General features: G+C 43.9%; 1 protein-coding gene and 1 long non-coding RNA gene across 3 annotated transcripts; one reads left to right on the forward strand and one right to left on the reverse strand.

The window, feature by feature from the left end:
- Nucleotides 1-129: 129 nt before the first annotated feature.
- LOC148883430 (uncharacterized) lies at nucleotides 130-9454 on the reverse strand. Its single transcript, XR_016118499.1, has 4 exons — nucleotides 8829-9454; nucleotides 3245-3365; nucleotides 1986-2053; nucleotides 130-196 (listed from the first exon to the last, which is right to left on the reverse strand). It is a non-coding gene; the product is annotated as an uncharacterized LOC148883430 (long non-coding RNA).
- On the forward strand, nucleotides 867-18086 carry slc5a6a (solute carrier family 5 member 6a). 2 transcript variants are annotated; one of them, XM_089022305.1, is made up of 16 exons: nucleotides 867-992; nucleotides 5727-5961; nucleotides 6026-6247; nucleotides 7288-7353; nucleotides 7786-7837; nucleotides 8501-8568; nucleotides 9649-9803; nucleotides 9885-10025; nucleotides 10091-10220; nucleotides 10294-10382; nucleotides 11166-11278; nucleotides 11356-11423; nucleotides 11750-11836; nucleotides 11924-12188; nucleotides 12254-12375; nucleotides 13269-18086. In XM_089022305.1, exons 2-16 carry the CDS (start codon nucleotides 5836-5838, stop codon nucleotides 13467-13469), a joined length of 1905 nt encoding a protein of 634 aa, XP_088878431.1. In that variant the 5' UTR covers nucleotides 867-992; nucleotides 5727-5835; the 3' UTR covers nucleotides 13470-18086. The 2 variants fall into 2 exon arrangements, with proteins under 2 accessions (XP_088878431.1, XP_088878432.1); XM_089022306.1 differs by lacking the exon at nucleotides 867-992 and adding an exon at nucleotides 1294-1451.
- The last annotated feature ends 509 nt before the right edge of the window (nucleotides 18087-18595 follow it).

The following is an 18595-nucleotide window of genomic DNA, read 5'->3' on the forward strand; positions in this document are numbered from 1 at the left end:
TCAGCTTCTGAGTAGCCGTTTTAAAGGACGACCGAAACAAAGTTGTGACCATAATTTGGAAAATCACTTCAATTCACTTCTACTGAGTGCATTTGACAAAGATTCCAGCGCATTTAGCGATATTTTTACCTTTTAAGACTCAGGCTGAATATTCAGGAAGTCTTGTTTCCGAGTTGACATCACGTCAGGAACGCCCCTGACCGAGAAAGCCACACACAATGCATTTTGGGTACTTTAGTCTGAAAACATCGTATTGATGGCGAAATTATAAATAACGCGATGGTGAATTGTTGTGTGTTGCACCAAGACTACACCAAGACTGCTTGATACTAGTTGACACACATTTCCAGCAGACAAATCAGCCCATTTCCAACGGAACTTGGGCGCCATCTTGTGCATTTTCTGGGGCGCTACATTGGGAGTCCGGACCGCTCAAATTGATCCAAAAGGACTTCTTTAATCGATTGCAAACATTTATGCTTTCCTCCTGAGAACTATTTGAATCATATTCATCACTTGGATGAGTAACAAGAAAGCATCTCTGAAGCCATTGTTTTGATTCTGGAGCAAGGCAGTTTGTGAAGGAGTTTCCTGACGTGACGTCACAAACAAGAGGTAGGACTTTCTGAATCTCGCCATTTCTTGAGCTCATTTTGTGGCAGTTTTGGGACGCTTTAAGTCATTTTTATTAGCGTTTTGCATGTGACTAAAAATATCCGTCTGCGTGTTTTGGCTATTTTAGATGCTCTAAAACGTTTTTTCGGATGTCAGTTCAGAAACAAAAAAACGCTGTCGGTTGTCCTTTCAGGAAGGCCGAATCGTGGGAATGATTTACCCCAGATGTTAGCTAACTTGAGTCGCTCAAGAGCGTCATCATCTGGGGGTGGTATCAAGGTGGCAACGCGCGCCGCTGCCTGGAGAATGCGCGCCGATCATCGCGACCGAAGCTGCGGTCAAAACGAAAAGAAATTCGCATCCGGGTTGGAGGAAAGGTAAGCAACGCCGAAAGTCGTCGTGTTTTAGCCAACGTAGCGTGTCCAAATACGCACGCCATTTTTTTTTTTGCTGCCGTCAATGGAGAGCCCGCAATGACGACGGACGCGTTCAATGGGACGCGGCCTTTGGTCCCGGAAACGCAGTGCGAAAATGCAAATTTAGCTCGTTCTAAACCGAGTGCGGTATTTTCTTATTTCGCTGACGAGCCCCTAAACTACGGAGTTAATCTTGATCATTCCACGACAAACGCGACGGGGTACAGACACGACGAGGTCAACTGCGCACAAACGACGCGGGGCGGTCATTTCCTCGTCGTTCAACGCCGAGTATGCCTCATTAACGAGTGTACGCGAACGCCACATGTTGAGAATGGGCGTTCCCAAAACGTTCGACCGCACTAACCTCCCGGAGCAACGAGCGACGAAATACTTTTTAATTTTAGCAGCTGGAGAAAGGTAAGAAAGTCGCACCGCTCAATTATGTCGTTCAAGTTATCGATTTGAAATTTGGCGGATATTAAAAACCGGGGTTTTAACTCCCCTCGAACCACGCGCTGCGGCTTAGCCAAGTTTGAAGTAGGTGACGGTTCCACATTTATCGCGCTGTCAACTTGCTTTTATTTACTGTAGATTTAATTTTCCCAGTTGCAACAATCTTTGGATTAAAACCGTCCAATCGGGTGAAAAAAGGAGTGTGTTGTCAATCGCGTTAGTTACACGATCATACCGGATCTGAAAGGAACGGCGAGGCGAGAGGGTAGCGCGTGCAAATTAATTAGCCAATGGTCGCCTCCGTTTTTGGCCACTCGGCATACAACGACGCACGCGATTGGTCGCGAGCCGTCGTGTTGACTGCGATGCGGAAGTCCAACCGGACAGTGCCGATGTCCGTTTCAATCAAATACATGTACAGTACATGTACTTACACGTGACAATAAAATAACAAAATCATATCAGACAAGTGAATATTCATAATCGGTAATGACTTACTTATTGTGGCATGGAAATAACGTCCTTGTCCGCGTCCTTGCGACCACCTTTGTCGACGCGACGAGCACCTGTCGTAGGGATGTGACAAAATGTTTCAATCATAATTCATCGCATATTTTCAATTTCTAAAGTGCATTTAAATCGCTTTCAAATGACGGATATAGTATTGTTCTATGACAAATAATAAGGAAACAATAGCATTTTTAATGTTGGAAATATGAGGGGATTTTCTGCCTGTAATGACACAGTTAAAACAATGAAAATCGGTGAGCGAGTTTTTTTTATTAAAGTTCAAATGATCATAACTTTCTTAATTTTTGACAGATTTTAACGAGTACGGTACCATTGGAAAGCTTTTGAAATTCTAAACAAGGAAACCACAAGAAAAGATTCAAAATATAAACGAGCAAATATCAACGATCGAATGGAGGCAGATTTTCGCCAGAAATCAAAAATGGCTGTCACTGAATACGAGGGAAAAATGGCGAGCTCTAGAAATTTAGATGATAATGCTTCTTTTTGCTTGAAACTTGGCAATTATGGAGAAAAATAGATATTCTACCATTTCTATGAGTTATTAAAAAACAAGTTACTGTTAGCAATCCATTTTTTCAAATACATACTAGCCTTGCTTAAAGGCAGCTTGATGCGAAACGGGAGTGCGCATGCTCTTTGCCCCCCACTTGTCTTCACTCAAGATAAAAATGTAAATGTTTTCTCCATCCATGACTTGGCAACTGTGATGGGTGAACATCCGCTATCTATTTGCTATCTGATAGCTTAGCTAGATAGATAGCTTTCTATCTATTTGAGTTACTTCCGGGTTGAGTGAGTGATGGCGCGTGTGGCTGCCGCTGCTCACCCACAGAAAAACTTATCCTGTGACTGTAAAGTGACCATGAGTTTTGAAAGGCGCTTAGAAATTAAATGCATTATTATTATTATTATTATTTATTATTATTATCTATTAGCGAGTTAGCTAACTTGATCTATTTGAGTTATTCCCGGTTGAACAGGGTCATCGTTGCTGGCTACCTAGCTAGCTATCTCTTTGCTATCTATTAGCTGTCTAACTAGCTAGCTATCTATTTGTCATCTATTAGCTAGCTAGCTAACTTGATCCATTTGAGTTATTCCCAGTTGAACAGGGTCACCGTTGCTGGCTACCTAGCTAGCTATCTATTAGCTGTCTGACTAGCGACTAACTCTGGGCGCTTGCCTTTTTTTGTCACACTGCTAAAGAAGTCTGGCATACTTGCCTCGTAGCAACTTTGGTTGTCACGGTGACCAATGCCTTTTTCGTCACTGGTAGAGGACCAAGGGAGCAGCTCGCAAGCACTAGACTGGACCTGGTACTCCAAACGGGTCAACTGCACGCATCTTAGGAGAGAGAAGGAGATAGGCTTGTTAGCTATTATTAGCTAGCTAGCTAACTTTCTATCTATTTGAGTTACTTCAGGGTTGAGTAAACGCTGGCTGGTTGGTCTGAGAAGAATAATGTTGATCAGAAAGTGTACAATGGGTCATTCCTGGTCTTTTTACATGATGTTGCTCATTTGAGCTATCTGGCTAGCGATCTAGCTGGCTACCTAGCTAGCTTATCTATTTGCTATCTATTAAAATGTTTAGACTGATCCTGTGACTGTAAAGTGACCTTGAGAGTTTTGAAAGGCGCTGAGAAATGAAATGTATTATTATTATTATTATATTTTTCATGTCCAGTACCGTGGAAGGCTATTAGCGAACCCACGTAGCATTAGCGGCACTTGTTATCGTTTTTTATGATTATGATTATGATTAAACGTGCATTATATGAAATGTACTGAGCAAATGTTCTGGTCTTTCATGAGGTGAAGGTTAATGAGGAGGCACCATCTTGATCTTTTTTGCTATCTGCCATTTGGCGCAATGGCCTCTCGTCTAGATTATTGATAAGTGACAAAGCTTGCCAAGGTTGGCCTGATCACGTCTTATCACGGTGTCGTTAAGGCACGCGCGCACGTGGCCAAATCGGTGTCCTTTTCCCGACAGGAAAAACAGGAAGCCATTCCAGAGTTGAACCGTCGCCCATTTGGAAGCCAAAATGGAGGACAACAACGTAACCTTGAAAAATAACAACAACAACAACAGACGTGACTTTTAAATGTCTGATTTGATGCTTTGAAATAACCGCCATTAAAATGTAAACGTTTGGCGCCCAAGTGAGGTCACTGACCGAGAAAGCGAGACACAATGCATTGTGGGTACTTTTTTTTTTTTTCGTTTTAAAACGCCGCGTTGATGGCGAAATTAGAAGGAAAACGACATCAATAACGCCATGGTGAATCGTTGTGTGTCGCAGCCAATTGCGGTAATGCGCATAAACAAGGTGCAAGTTGACACAAATTAGCTATCTAAAAGCTATCTACTAGCTGTCTAGCTATCTATTAGCTATCTATTAGCTGGCTAGCTAGCTTTCTACCTATTTGAGTTACGTCTGGGTTGAGTGAAGGCTGGCGCGTGTGGCTGCCTCAGCTCACCCACAGAAAAACTTATCCTGTGACTGTAAAGTGACCTTGAGAGTTTTGAAAGGTGCTTAGAAATGAAATGTATTATTGATATTATTATGATTATTGTTATGATTATTATTGTAGTTGTGAAGAGGAAAGCATAAATGTTTGCCAACGATTAAAGAAGTCCTTCCGTATCTAATAGATAGCCAGCTAGACAGTTAGCTAACTAGCTCGATAGCCATATAGCCAATAAATAGCCAGCTACATAGCTAGCTAGCCGGATAGCTACTAATAATATATTTCTATTTGAATCATATTCATAACAAGAAAAGATTTTTTTCTGAATCTGAAGCAAGGCAGTTTGTCAAGGAGTTTCCTGATGCGACGTCACGAACAAAGGGGGCGGGACTTTCTGGAACTCGCCATTTTGTGGCAGTTTTGGGACACTTTACGTCAGTTTTGCATTTGACTAAAAATATCCGTCTGTGTTTTTTTGGGCTATTTTAGATGCTATAAAACGTGGTGTCGGTTGTCCTTTAAATGTGCATTCGACTGACTGTTTAGTCACAAAATGGACGCCCTTAACCTGTCAATCAATTGGCGTGATATGCCGACGGCCACTGGAAGTTGGAGTGAAGCTTTGCGAGGACGATACGGTGCAAATGTGGAAAGTTGAGGCTCTCTCAGCACGACTCTGGCCAAATATTTTGCTTTTCCAAAAAGCGCGCGTGGGTGTGTTGGATTTAGTTTGTTGAACGAGGTCGCACGGGTGTTCAATTCAACTTTCCTGCTTTGTCAAAATATTTGGACCAAAGGCTTCCATTGACAGCGCCACCTTTTCCCTTTGCGCTTAGCGCTAGCGCTACGCCATGATTGTTTTTTGGAAAATCCATTTACCAATGAAATAATTAATCCACTGCGGAATCTTGCCGCGGTAGGACAGCATCATGTTGCCTGGATTGTATTTTATACAAACGGATTAGCCAGCTAGTGAGCTAGCTAGCGATGGAACTAGCTAGTTGGCTAGCTAGCGATGGAGCTAGCTAGTGATGGAGATAGCTATTGAGCTAGCGATGGAGCTAGCTATTGAGCTAGCTAGCTCTATTTCTATTCAGCTAGCTGGCTAATCCCTTTGACCTCCATGTGTCGAACGAGCCTGTTTGACCTAATTTGGTCATCTATGAGGGAGGGTGCGCACCCTATTTTCACCCAAGTCATCCATCGGCGGCGTTGCTTCTTTGCCCTCCAGCTGGGCGGCGACCGCGATGGGCGACGTAGCGGTTTTCGGCTTGTGATCGCCGCCCCACCCCTGACGAGGACCTCCTGCACGCATCATCGAACTTACCTGGCGCGCCGTCATGGCGGCGGTGGTCCAGATGCACTTCACCACGGTGGACTACGTCATCTTTGCTTTGCTGCTAGTGGCCTCGGCGGGAATCGGCTTGTATTACGCCTTCTCCGGCGGGCGCCAGAGGACCACGCAGGTGGGCCGCAACCCGCCGTCTTTTTTGAGCCTGGAAGAAGCGCCATTTTGTTGTTCCTCTGCAGGAATTCCTGATGGCCGACCGCTCCATGAGTTGGCTTCCCGTGTCATTGTCACTGCTGGCCACGTTCCAGTCGGCCGTGGCCATTTTGGGGGCGCCGTCGGAGATCTACACCTTTGGGACGCAGTACTGGTTCCTGGGCTGCTCCTACTTCTTGGGCCTCCTCATCCCAGCTCACGTCTTCATCCCGGTTTTCTACAGGCTGCGGCTTTCCAGCGCCTACGAGGTAGGCGAAAGCGTCACTTGGTGCAAAGTCAAAAAAATAAGTCACAAAAAGTAAAAAAAGGCCCAAAAAGTCCAAAACAGTCACAAAAAGTCCCAAAAAAGTAAAAAAAAAAGTCCAAAACAGTCAAAAAAAGTCACAAAAAGTCAAAAAAAGTCACAAAAAAGTTCTAAAAAGTCTACAAAGTCCACCCCAAAAAAGTTAAAAATAAGTCCAAAAAAGTCCCAAAAATTCCAAAAAAGTCAAAAAAAGTCCCAAAAAAGTTCTAAAAAGTCTACAAAGTCCCCCCAAAAAAAGTTAAAAAAAGTCCAAAAAAGTCCCAAAAATTCCAAAAAAGTAAAAAAATAAAATAAAATAAAAAGTCTAAAAAAGCCCAAAAAAGTTGAAAAGAAGTAAAAGAAAAGTACAAAAAAAGTCCAAAAATGTAAAAAAAGTCAAAAAAAGTACCAAAAAAGTAAAACAAAATTTAAAAAAAGCAACCATTTTTTTCTCTGCTTGATATTTTGAAAACACAAGAATGCCTCATTTTTTAACTCATTCGCTGCCGCTGCTCACCCACAGCAAAACTTCTCCTGTAACTGTAAAGTGACCTTGAGAGTTTTGAAAGGCACTTATCAATGAAATTTATTATTATTATTATTATTTCTTTTTGTTTTTCATGTCCAGTACCGTGGAAGGCTATTAGCGAACCCACGTAGCATTAGCGGCGCTTGTTATCGTTTGCTAATGTCTTGTCTTTTCCCCCCCCCCCTTTTCTGTTGTGTTTTTTTTTTTTTTTTGATTTTTTTCCCTCCGCTTCTCATAATAATCTCAGAGGTCGGCCATGTTTTTGCGTTCTTCTCCTTGACATGAATAATCAGCAATGAGGTTTTTTTTTTCGTCTTATTGCCCACTTTACTCAAATTTCAAGGACACTTGTCAGTTATTTTGTCGTGCACTGTGAACAAACACTCCCACGACCATCTCTGAGATTATGTGCAATCTGCATTTTTTTAAATCCCCTCCCTTTTTGTTATTATTTTCTCTTTTCTTGCTCTCGACAGTATCTGGAGCTACGTTTTAACAAGACCGTCCGCATATGTGGGACCGTGACCTTTATCTTCCAAATGGTACGGTATCTTTATTTTGCTCTCAAATTCATGTTTTTGGCCATGTTAAATCTTCAATTGGCAAGTGTGAAGATGGTCTTTTTTCACTTGAGCGTAGCGCTAGCTGCACAGGAAATGGAGAATTTACAGAAGCATAACCAAAAAAAACGAGTCGTGTCCGTTCAAGAACTCATTATGGGTCATGAATTTAAAGGCAGCCAATGAATGATGGGAATTCCAGCTCCTTTCAGCGAGCCGGTTCTTTTGGCTCGGCTCACTAAAACGATCCAGCTCTTTTGTCTCCCAAATGGCTCCTCACTTTGTTTGTTTTTGCTTAACTGTAGTCCAATTTAAATTCAGTCGGCGTCATTGTGGTGAATATTTGTTGTGGATTGAATTTGGCTTTGGGTGCCGCTAACACGATGACCCCCCCCCCCCCCCCCACATCTGTAGGTTATTTACATGGGGGTGGTTCTTTACGCTCCGGCCTTGGCGCTGAATGCAGGTAACCTTTTTTTTTCGTCCCTTTTGAATACAATTACAGGAATACCTCGGCTTACGAACGCTTGAGCTCACGAGCAAATAGTCTTGGCTAACGAACTCGTTTTCGATGGACAAACCAAACCACGCAGCGCCACAGTGGCTGGCAGGCTAGTTTTCGTCACCACCTTTCTTTGAGTGCAGACATGGCTTGTTATCGAGTGGAGTACTTTTGCTATTATGGGACCGAAAAAGACCCCATCACAGGCTAGTGTTAAGCCCAAGAGAACACAGAAGATTATTTTCATTTTAATGGTGTCTTATGGGAAATACATGTTTGGAAGACAAACTTTTCACCTTAGACACACTTTCAGGGAAGAAATTAAGTTCGTGAGCTGAGGTATCACTGTATTTTGAGTAATTTTGAGGCTGATTTATTAGAAAATTATGTTTTACGGGGAACTGGGAACGGATTATTCTCATTTCAATGGTTTCTTATGGGAAATAAATGTTTGGAAGACAAACTTTTCACCTTAGACACACTTTCTGGGAAGCAATTAAGTTTGTAAGGTGAGGTATATGATTCTGAATGGAGAACAAAAAAATGTTCCATTTTCCTTGTACGGCGCCATTTTTTTTGTGTCGTTGATGATACGGCGCTAATCTTGTTGCTATATTTGGTTCTCAGTCACAGGTTTTGACTTATGGGGAGCCGTGTTTGCTATGGGACTGGTGTGCACTCTCTATACCTCACTGGTGAGTCGGAAATTCATTGGCGACATTTATATACATATATATATATATATTTTTTTTCATATTTATTCACTTCAACAGTTTTTTCCTACTCTTAGAAATGGAGTCGCTTATAATGTGTGCATGACAATATATATATTGAAGTGGAAACAGGTTTGGTGTCAGATCACATTTGGTATCAGATTTGACCCCCCCTCAAAAATGTCAAAGGTCATTTTAAAGGGTTTTTTCCAGTTGAAAAAAAAATCTTAAAATTGTCCTACCAGCCTCCAGGAAAACAGGTTGCCATCCAAATCCCAATGTTGGCGACGTCCCACGTGGCGTTTAGTTTCTCCAGAGCTGTTTTTGTGGCATGAAAAAGTGCTTGAGCCAGCCAAACGTACTCCCCTCCATAGCTGTGGTGCGTTCGAGGTCCGTAGGGAAACTGAAAAGAGGAAGAAAGGGACAGTTTGAACAAGTCTGGGTATCAATCGGTTTGCAACACGCTAGTTGATCAGCCTGGATTTCTTTCCAACCATCATCTGTGTAAGCTCTCAGTGGTACAGGAGTGGTCCATCGATGAAAAGGTTTCTTCAGCCGTCATCTGGACTTCTTTCAAGGTGTTGGACATTTTGCTTCTTATCCAAGAGGCTTCGTCAGCGAACTATTTTTTTGCTGGTAGTTTCGGCCCTATATATATCCTTACTGTCCAGACGTCTGCTATGATTGGTCCCTGCTCGCTGGTTGGTGGGGAGCAGAGGACTACTCCCTGCGGCTACACGGATTACTTCTATTGTCCTGCCTGAGTATGAGGTCTACGACAGGCCTGATTGCCCCATTTTCTCTGGTATCACCTCATCAGCATAACTAAGCCAAGTTTGCCTAAGAAGTCTGTCGTACGAACGATCCAAATTGAACCTCGCCCCACCATGGCAATTTAGTGAAGGATTTTGCTGTTTTATGAAAATAGCTTCTTTTCGTCAAATGAGTGGTTGCTAGCTTTTAGCCACAAACGTACTGCCGATTGAGGCCCACTAGTATCATCCCTTGGCCATAAACACCTCCTGAATCTTGTTGTTCCTGCGCGATTGGTTTTCCCTTCAGGGGGGCCTGAAGGCGGTGATGTGGACCGACGTCTTCCAGACGGTGGTCATGTTTGCGGGGCAGCTAGCGGTGATCATCGTCGGGGCGCATCAAGCCGGGGGGATTTCCGAGGTGTGGAGGAAAGCCGTCAACGGCAGCCGCATCGCCGGACTTGAGTGAGTTGGACGGGGGGGGAGGGGGTGTGACCAATATGGCGTCGAGGATCCAGACTGACATTGAAACGCGGGTGACCTCAGCCTCAACCCCGATCCTTTGGAGCGCCACACCTTCTGGACGTTGGGGGTGGGCGGCATCTTCTTGATGCTAGCTTTGTACGGGGTCAACCAGGCCCAAGTCCAGCGCTACCTCAGCTCCCGCACCGAGAAGGAGGCCATCATGTGAGTGCGGCGGTGGCAGCGGCGGCGGCCCTTCCGTCCATCCGACTCACCTGCCGCCTTTCCAGGTCGTGCTACGTGGTTTTCCCCTGCCAGCAGATCGTCCTGTGTTTGGGTTGTTTGATGGGGCTGGTCATGTTCGCTCGCTACGGGGAGGATAGCCCCCTGGATAAGGGCTACGTCAAAACAAACGATCAGGTAAACGCCAATGGCGCGCTTACGTCGGTGACAGCCCCGCGTCCAACGCTAACGTGTCTTTTTTTTGTGCCAGATGGTGTTGTACTTTGTGATGGACGTCTTCAAGGACCTACCCGGACTTGCCGGGCTGTTTGTGGCCTGCCTCTTTAGCGGAGCGCTCAGGTAAACAAGTCGGGGCACCCAAGATCGCAGCTTTGACCATTTTATCAATATCACGCGCCAATAAATGTATTTTGCTTGATGTCAATTGGTTTTGTATACAGGTAACACCCCAGTTCCGTTCCGACAAAACGGTCGTAGCTAGCTATCTATTAGCTGGCTAGCTAGCTAACTATTTGAGTCAGGAAATATATTAGCTATCTAGCTATCTATCTAGCTTTCGATCAATTTGAGCTATCTATTTACTACCTATTAGCTAACTGGCCGGCTAGCTAGCTATCTGGCTGGCTATCTATTAGTTATATAGCTCGTTATCTAGCTGTCTATCTATTGGCTATCTCTTAGCTAGCTAGCTTTCTATCTTTACTTCCGGGTTGAGTGAACGCTGGCGCGTGTGGCTGCCGCTGCTCACCCACAGAAAAACTGATCCTGTCACAGTAAAGTGACCTTGACAGTTATGAAAGGCGCTTAGAAATCAAATGTATTATTATTATTATTATTATTATTATTATTATTATTGTGCAGTACTGCAGGATATGGCATCTGCACTGTATAACTACTGTATTGAGTGCTGTCACGCAGTACATTGCTGTGCGAGTGTGTGACATGGTGGCTGGCCAAAATTGTAGCACGGGTTTCCGGCTGCTTGCGTGTTGCGGTGCCAGGCATGGAATTAAAATGTAATAAAAAAATGGGTCTGGCGGCCATGGTCGTAAGTACGGGTGGTCGTAACTCAGATGTTACCTGTCAAGATGCATCGCTGGATGTTTTTTTGGCATTTTGCAGCACCATCTCTTCAGCTTTTAACTCCCTGGCGACGGTCACCATGGAGGACCTGATCAAACCTCACTTTCCCGACATGAGCGAATCCAAAGCCACGTTGCTCTCCAAAGGACTCGGTAATCGGCTTTCTCTCTTTTTCCTCTTTGTCTCCGCTGCACCAGAGAAAAGAATGAGTTGTGGCGTCTCTTGACAGCGCTGGCCTACGGTTTGGTGTGTCTGGCGATGGCCTACCTGGCGTCCGTCATGGGATCCGTGTTGCAGGTAACGAAACGTTGCATCGTCGCCGTCACCATGAGATGATTGACAGCGATACCTTGGCTGACAAACTTAATTGGTTCACAGACAGAGTGTGTGAGGTGAAAAGTTTGTCTTCCAAACATTTATTTCCCATAAGAAACAATTAAAATGAGAATAATCCGTTCCCAGGTCCCCATAAAACATGTATTTATCACTGTATTTGTCTTTTCACTCTGCTCGTGTCTGCATGAGTTGATGGATTTTTGGCGCAACGGCCATTGTCACATATTCTTTATCCTCCGGCAGAGACATCCACGCACATGCATATGTGTCCTCTCCCCCTCCCTTAGGCGGCTTTGAGCATCTTCGGGATGGTGGGCGGACCCCTGCTGGGTCTTTTTTCCCTGGGGATGTTCTTCCCGTGGGCCAACTCCATCGTAAGGGGCCATTTTGCTGAGGGGGCGTGGCCTCGAAAAAGGGCGTCACGGGCACACGCGACTTTTAACATCACGGGGCCTTCGCAGGGGGCGCTGGCGGGCTTAGCGGCGGGCCTCGCCATGGCCTTCTGGATCGGCATCGGCAGTTTTGTGATGCGGATGCCGCTGTCGACCGTCACGCCGCCGCCGTTTGAAAACGTGACGGCGACCGCCGCGACCGCGCTGCTCAACGCCACGACGCCCGTTAGGCCGACGGGCGTGGAGGCGCTCTACTCGTTGTCCTACATGTGGTACAGCGCTCACAATTCCACCACGGTGGTCGTGGTGGGACTGCTCGTCAGTCTGCTGACAGGTGCCAAAGCGCTAATGCGCTACATTCCGTTCGCCGCAATCGACTCAATCCACCATTTTTTTTAGGGCCGATGAAGGAGAAGGACGTGACCCCGGGAACCGTGTACCCCGTCCTGGGGGATCTGCTTTTCTTCCTGCCTCAACGCTACAAGGAGAAACTGTGCTGCGTCACCCCCCTAGCGCCAAAGGTCACCTTCACGCACCCTATTTTGAATGACCACTTTTGTACCAATGGCGTCCTTTGGAGGGCGCCGTTGGTGACGTTCTCCTGAGCCCACAGGTGTTCAAGTCAAGGCCCGGGGGTCAAACCTGGCCCGCCACCTCATTTTATTCGGTCCGCGCAAGCAAATTTAACTTGTGAAAGTCATACCTCTCAACGTTTTCCCCGTATTTTATGTTTTTTTTTATCATTTCAAATAATTTACGGCGTATTACAACTTTTATACGGGAATAATAATAATACATTTAATTTCTAAGCGCCTTTCAAAACTCTCAAGGTCACTTTACAGTCATAGGATAAGTTTTTCTGTGGGTGAGCCAATGTATTATACTTATTATTCGCTATCTTCTATTAGCTCGCTAGCTTTCTATCTGTGTTACTTCCGGGTTGAGTGAACGCTAGTGCGTGTGGCTGCCGCTGCTCACCCACAGAAAAACTTGACTGTAAAGTGACCTTGAGAGTTTTGAAAGGCGCTTTCTAGCTGTGTATTTTAGTGACATTCAGTGTATTAGCTAACTAACTATCTAGCTAGCTATATAGATATCTAGGGTGGCTAGCTATCGAGCGAGCTATCTGTTGGCTATCTATTAGCTATCTACTAGCTGGCTAGCTAGCTTTCTATCTGTGTATTTTAGTGACATTCAGTGTATTAGCTAACTACCTATCTATCTAGCTAGCTATATAGCTATCTAGGTGGCTAGCAATCTAACGAACTATCTGTTGGCTATCTATTAGCTGGCTAGCTAGCTTTCTATTTACTTCCAGGTTGAGTGAACGCTAATAAAAACTTGAAAACTACGCATGCCATTTTTTTCCATTTTTTGCACTTCCTTCTTTTTAAAATGTCTTTTTGTCCATCAGCCGGGCGAAATGGCGGATCAGCCTTACGAGAGGGCCAAAAAAGGCGCTAACGGAGCAGCTTACCGCAAAGAGGAAACTGTGACGGAAGAGAAAGAAATGGAGAGCGACGGCGCCACAACCCAAGACGACGAATGGCGGCCGGCGCTGCCGTCGTGCAAGCTGACGACGAGGCCTCACTGCCTGGAGGAAACGGCACTTTAACGCCCGCCTCCTACGTGCGCTTTTCCACAGCAGGAAAGCAAAATAATAATAATTATAATAATTATAATAATAGAGATAACGTGACTATGATGTGGTTGGGGATTGCAACCGTTTAGCTTCCTTCGCGCTTTTTTTTTTTTGGTTGAAGTCTTTAAATGTAAGACGATAAAGCGGAACCTTTCAGGAGTTAACAGTGGTCAAATTTAGCTGTGCAGGTGGCAAAGTCAAAGCTAGCTAGCGATCGAGCTAGCTAGGTGGCGATCCAGATAGCTGGCTGGCCATCCAGCTGAATAGAAAGAGAGCTAGCTGGATCGCCAGCTAGCTTGCTTGCTGGATCGCTATCTAGATCGCTAGCTGGATCGCCAGCTAACTAGCAGGTGATCCAACTAGCTAGCTGGCGATCCAACTAGTTCTCTTTCTATTCAGCTAGCTGGCTAAGCCCTTAGATTGCGGGTGTCCAAACCAAGGCTTGAGGGCCAAATCTGGCCCGCCACCTCATTTTATTTGGCCCGCCAAAGCAAATCAAACTTGTAAAAAAAAAAAAATTTTAAATGTCAAATTGTCGTATGTAAATTTCAATCATCATCAAAAAAAATGACTGACAGCTTCATTTAGTGTTTGATTGACATCAGCGTTGTGAGTGACTTACCATGTGGACGCCGGCAGAGTTGCAAGCGGCCCTTTTGGTCATGGCGCTGGGTTATCGGCGTCTTACGGGTCCATTTTGAGGTTCTTTCCACCACCCTGACACGAAAACCTGAAAGCAACCCGTAAAACTGTCTTTGTCGCTACTTTTTTTTTTTTTTATCACATCGTACGTACGAACGTACGTACGCTCATCCATGCGTTGTGGGTGTTTTTGGAACGGAGAGTTTCATCAGCACGTGATCAAACTCCAACCAGTCGGCCATCTTTGCTCGCGTGGCTTCTGACGTTTTGTTTTCGAGTCTGAAAAGAGAAGTTACACACAAGATAAATCTATTTTTTTTAATATATTTTCCAAAGCACAATTCCGACAATCAAGGGGCCAAATAACCCCCATTTTGTTTTTTAGCATCCTAATGAGAATTTGTAGCTAACCTGGGAGACCGTTGGAAGCCACGCAAACATTATTTGTTTTTGTCTTTCCAAAATACCTCAATTGATCCGAAGCATATAGAATACGACGCTGGCCTTTCCTACTTATAGATCTATTTTTTTAAATCGATTTTTAAGATCAGATGTGTCTATTTTTGGATCATTTCACATTAAAGGACAACCGACACCTCCAGACAAGTTGCGTCCATAATTTGTCAAATCACTTCAAATGACTTCTACTGAGCGTATTTAGCGATATTTTACCTTTTGAGACTCGCGCTGAATATTCCGGAAGTTTTGTTTTCCAGTTGATGACGATTCCCTAAGTGATGTCACAAAAGGAACGCCCCTTTTTCATCTGAAAACACCGTGTTGATGGCGATCTTAGAAGGAAAACACATAAATAAAGCAATGGTGAATCGTTGTGTGTTGCACCAAGACTACTATTTGATACTAGTTCCCAGCAGACAAATCAACCCATTTCCAACGGAGCTTGGGCGCCATCTTGTGCTATTTTCTGAGCGCTACATTGGAGTCCAGACGGCTCGAATTGAAACGGAAGAACTTCTTTTAATCGATTGCAAACATTTATGCTTTCCTCTTCAGAACTATTTGAATCATATTCATAACTGGATGAGTAACAACAAAGCATCTTCTCGCGAATGCCTGCCTCACAAGCTTGCATTTGTATCTATTCGCTAGCTAATAGCTATCTATTCGCTGGCTAATAGCTATCAATTCGCTAGCTATTAGCTACATATTCAGTAGCTTGCTATCTAAGTTACGTCGTGGTTGAGTGAACGCTGGCGCGTGTGGCTGCCGCTGCTCACCCACAGTGTCTTGAGAGTTTGGAAAGGCGCTTAGAAATGAAATAAAATGTCTTATTATTCTCCCAATCTGAACTCTCTGAAGCCATTGTTTTGATTCTGGAGCGAGGCAGTTTGTGAAGGAGTATCCTGGCGTGATGTCACTAACAAGGGGGCGGGGCCTTCTGAAACTCGGCATCTCCGGGGTCATTTTGAAGTACTTTTGGGACACTTGAAGTCATTTTTATTGGTGTTTTTTTTTGCATTTGACTCAAAATATCAGCCTGCGTGTTTTGTCTATTTTAGATGCTATCAAACGTTTTTCTGATGACAGTTAGGAAACAAAACAAATGGTGTCGGTTGTCCTTTAAGCCTCCACACATTTCACCAGTTGAAATGTGATGTGGAATTCTATATGCAAATGACCCACTTTGGTGTCATCTTTTTTTGTTTTGTTTTTCTCCGTGTAACGAATTTAGAGGACGAATTGGGAATGCACGGCGTGAAAAACAACAGCGACGTTGGTCTTGCGTGTTCTGATGTTTGCTTTTTAGGTTCAACCCATTTAAGACCAGCGTGTTCAGATCAACACACATTCATTCATTCATTCATTTTAAATGCATTCATGTTGTTACTTGACACATTCAATCAGAAGAATAAGAATAATACATTTGATTTCTAAGCGCCTTTCAAAACTCTTAACAGTAACAGGATAAGAACATTTTTTTCCTGAGGGTGAGCAGCGGCAGCCATTGTTAAGTATACATATTATTATTATTAATTGGTGACATTCAGTGTATTAACTAACGAGCTATCTAGCTAGCTATCTTTTAGTTATATAGCTATCTTAGTGGCTAGCTATCTAGCGAACTATCTGTTGGCTATCTATTAGCTATCTACTAGCTGGCTAGCTCGCTTTCTATCGGTGTATTTTAGTGACATTCAGTGTATGAGCGAACTATCTAGCTAGCTATATAGCTATCTAGGTGGCTAGTTAGCTAGCTGTTGGCTATCTATTAGCTGGCTAGCTAGCTTTCTATTCTGGAGTCATGCGAACCTGTTCCTGGGACAAGCCCATTTCAGATTTTATTGTCAAAATGGCTAGCAAGTTGGCCCGGCTGTCTATTGGCTATCTATTAGCTATCGCATAGCATGCTAGCGTTCTATCTATTTGAGTTATTCCGCGTTGAGTTAACGCTGGCGCGTGTGGCTGCCGCTGCTCACCCACAGAAAAAAAACTTATCCTCTGACTGTAAAGTGACCTTGAGAGTTTCGAAAGGTGCTTAGAAATGAAATGTATCATTATTATTATTATTATTATTATTCCATTATTGTTCATAGAATCCATTCTAAACTGTTTTGATTTTATCGTGTTTTTTTTATGAAGTTATCTGTGATCATGTGAACCCAACATAAATGGGTTAAGATTTTTTTTTAAGTCCAGACAACAGTCTTTTTTTTGGGGGTGGGGGGGGGGGTGGTGAAAAGAAAAATTCTTACCTGGTTGACGGTTTTTGGTTTTTCTTTTTCTTCGATGGCCCCTCTGGAGCTCTGGAGTACGGAGCCCCCCTCTTGCAATACAGTGCATTCCCTCTTGCAATACAGTGCATTCCCTCTTGCAATACATTGCATTCCCTCGCAGAACTTTGCATTCCCTCACAAAACTTTGCATTCCCTTGGAAGTACATAAACGCGCAGAAAAAAAGATTGCGAGATCTCGCATTCTTTGTGAGGGAATGCAAACTATTGAGAGGGAATGCAAAGTTTTGCGAGGGAATGCAATATTTTTATATTAATATTATATAATATATCTTGCAAAGTTGTTTTTTTTCTTCGATGTCCCACGAGGACGGAGCCCCCCTCTTGCAATACATTGCATTCCCTCGCAAAACTTTGCATTCCCTCTGAAGTACATGAACGCGCATATAAAAGATTGCGAGATAGCGCATTCTTTGCGAGGGAATGCAAAGTTTTGCAAGATCTCGCAAAGTTTTTTTTTCTTTTCTCCGATGTCCCCTTAGGGGCTCCGTAGTCTGCAAAGAAAGAGAAAGCGTTAACCTCATCAATCATTTAAAGGAATGGTTGTTTTCAACGCGTGACATTCCCACATTCAGCCAACCGCATTTGCATTTTAATGTCATGATGAAACCCGATTGTGTGTGTGTTAATGTGTGTGTGTGTGTGTGTGTGTGATGTGCTAAATCTTTATTTGTGGTGATTGCCTTTTTTTTTTTTTTTTTGCCGATCGCTCTTCAAACCTGAAATGACTTGAAGCGTATGTGGCCTGTAAACGTCACGTGAAGCCGCCATGCGTGCCTCCACCCCCCCCCCCCTTATTTTTTGACACTGTGACGAGAGCAAAACTGGACATTTTTTTGGTCAATATTATTGATGTTTTTTTGAAGATTACCCGATCCCAAAAAATTGGACAGGCAGGGTTGCACAAAAACAAGGCCATTTTGTGCAAGGAAATCCTGACACTTAGTCATTTCTGCCCGGAATAAATATTGTTGGGGGCAATATTTATTCTTCTTTGTGTGCCATCTTACTTCAAGCATTCCCCAATCAAAGAAAAAGAAAATGGAGTCAATGTGGAGCAGACTTTGGCTGTGCCTTTTTTTGTTGTTGTGACATCTCATTTGTTGGTACGATTGACGTCTACTTTTTCGTGCTGTCTGTAATGAGAAAACTTGAAGAGCCGTTCCAATTGTGAGATTAAAGTCCTTTGGAGGTCTTTGACTTGCTGTTGTTTGTGTCTGGACTCAATGTCAAGACTTGGCCTTGTTTTCACAGTGGTTTGCAAAGCGTTCTTTTTTTGTTTGTTTGTTTTCCTTTGGGTGACCTTTGACCTCGAAAGAGCAAAATAATAAGAATCCATTTCAAAACTGGGTGAGCAGCGGCAGCCGCACGCGCCAGCGGTCACTCAACCCGAATGTAACTCAAACAGATAGAAAGCTAGCTCGCTAGATAATAGATAGCTTATAGCTAGATAGATAGCCAGCTAGATAGCAAATAGAGAGCTAGCTTATAGAGAGCTAGCTCGATATATAGCTAGCTAGATAGAGACCTAGCTAGATAGAGAGCTCGCTAGATAGAGAACTCGCTAGATAGAGAGCTAGCTCAATCGAGAGCTAGTTTGATAGAGAGCTAGCTGGATAGAGAGCTAGCTAGATAGAGAGCTCGCTAGATAGAAAGCTAGCTAGATAGAGCGCTAGTTTGATAGAGAGCTAGCTCAATAGAGAG

This window comes from Hippocampus bargibanti, linkage group LG19 (assembly GCF_051943395.1).
Source record: "Hippocampus bargibanti isolate YZ-2025 linkage group LG19, ASM5194339v1, whole genome shotgun sequence".
Lineage (NCBI taxonomy): Eukaryota > Metazoa > Chordata > Actinopteri > Syngnathiformes > Syngnathidae > Hippocampus > Hippocampus bargibanti.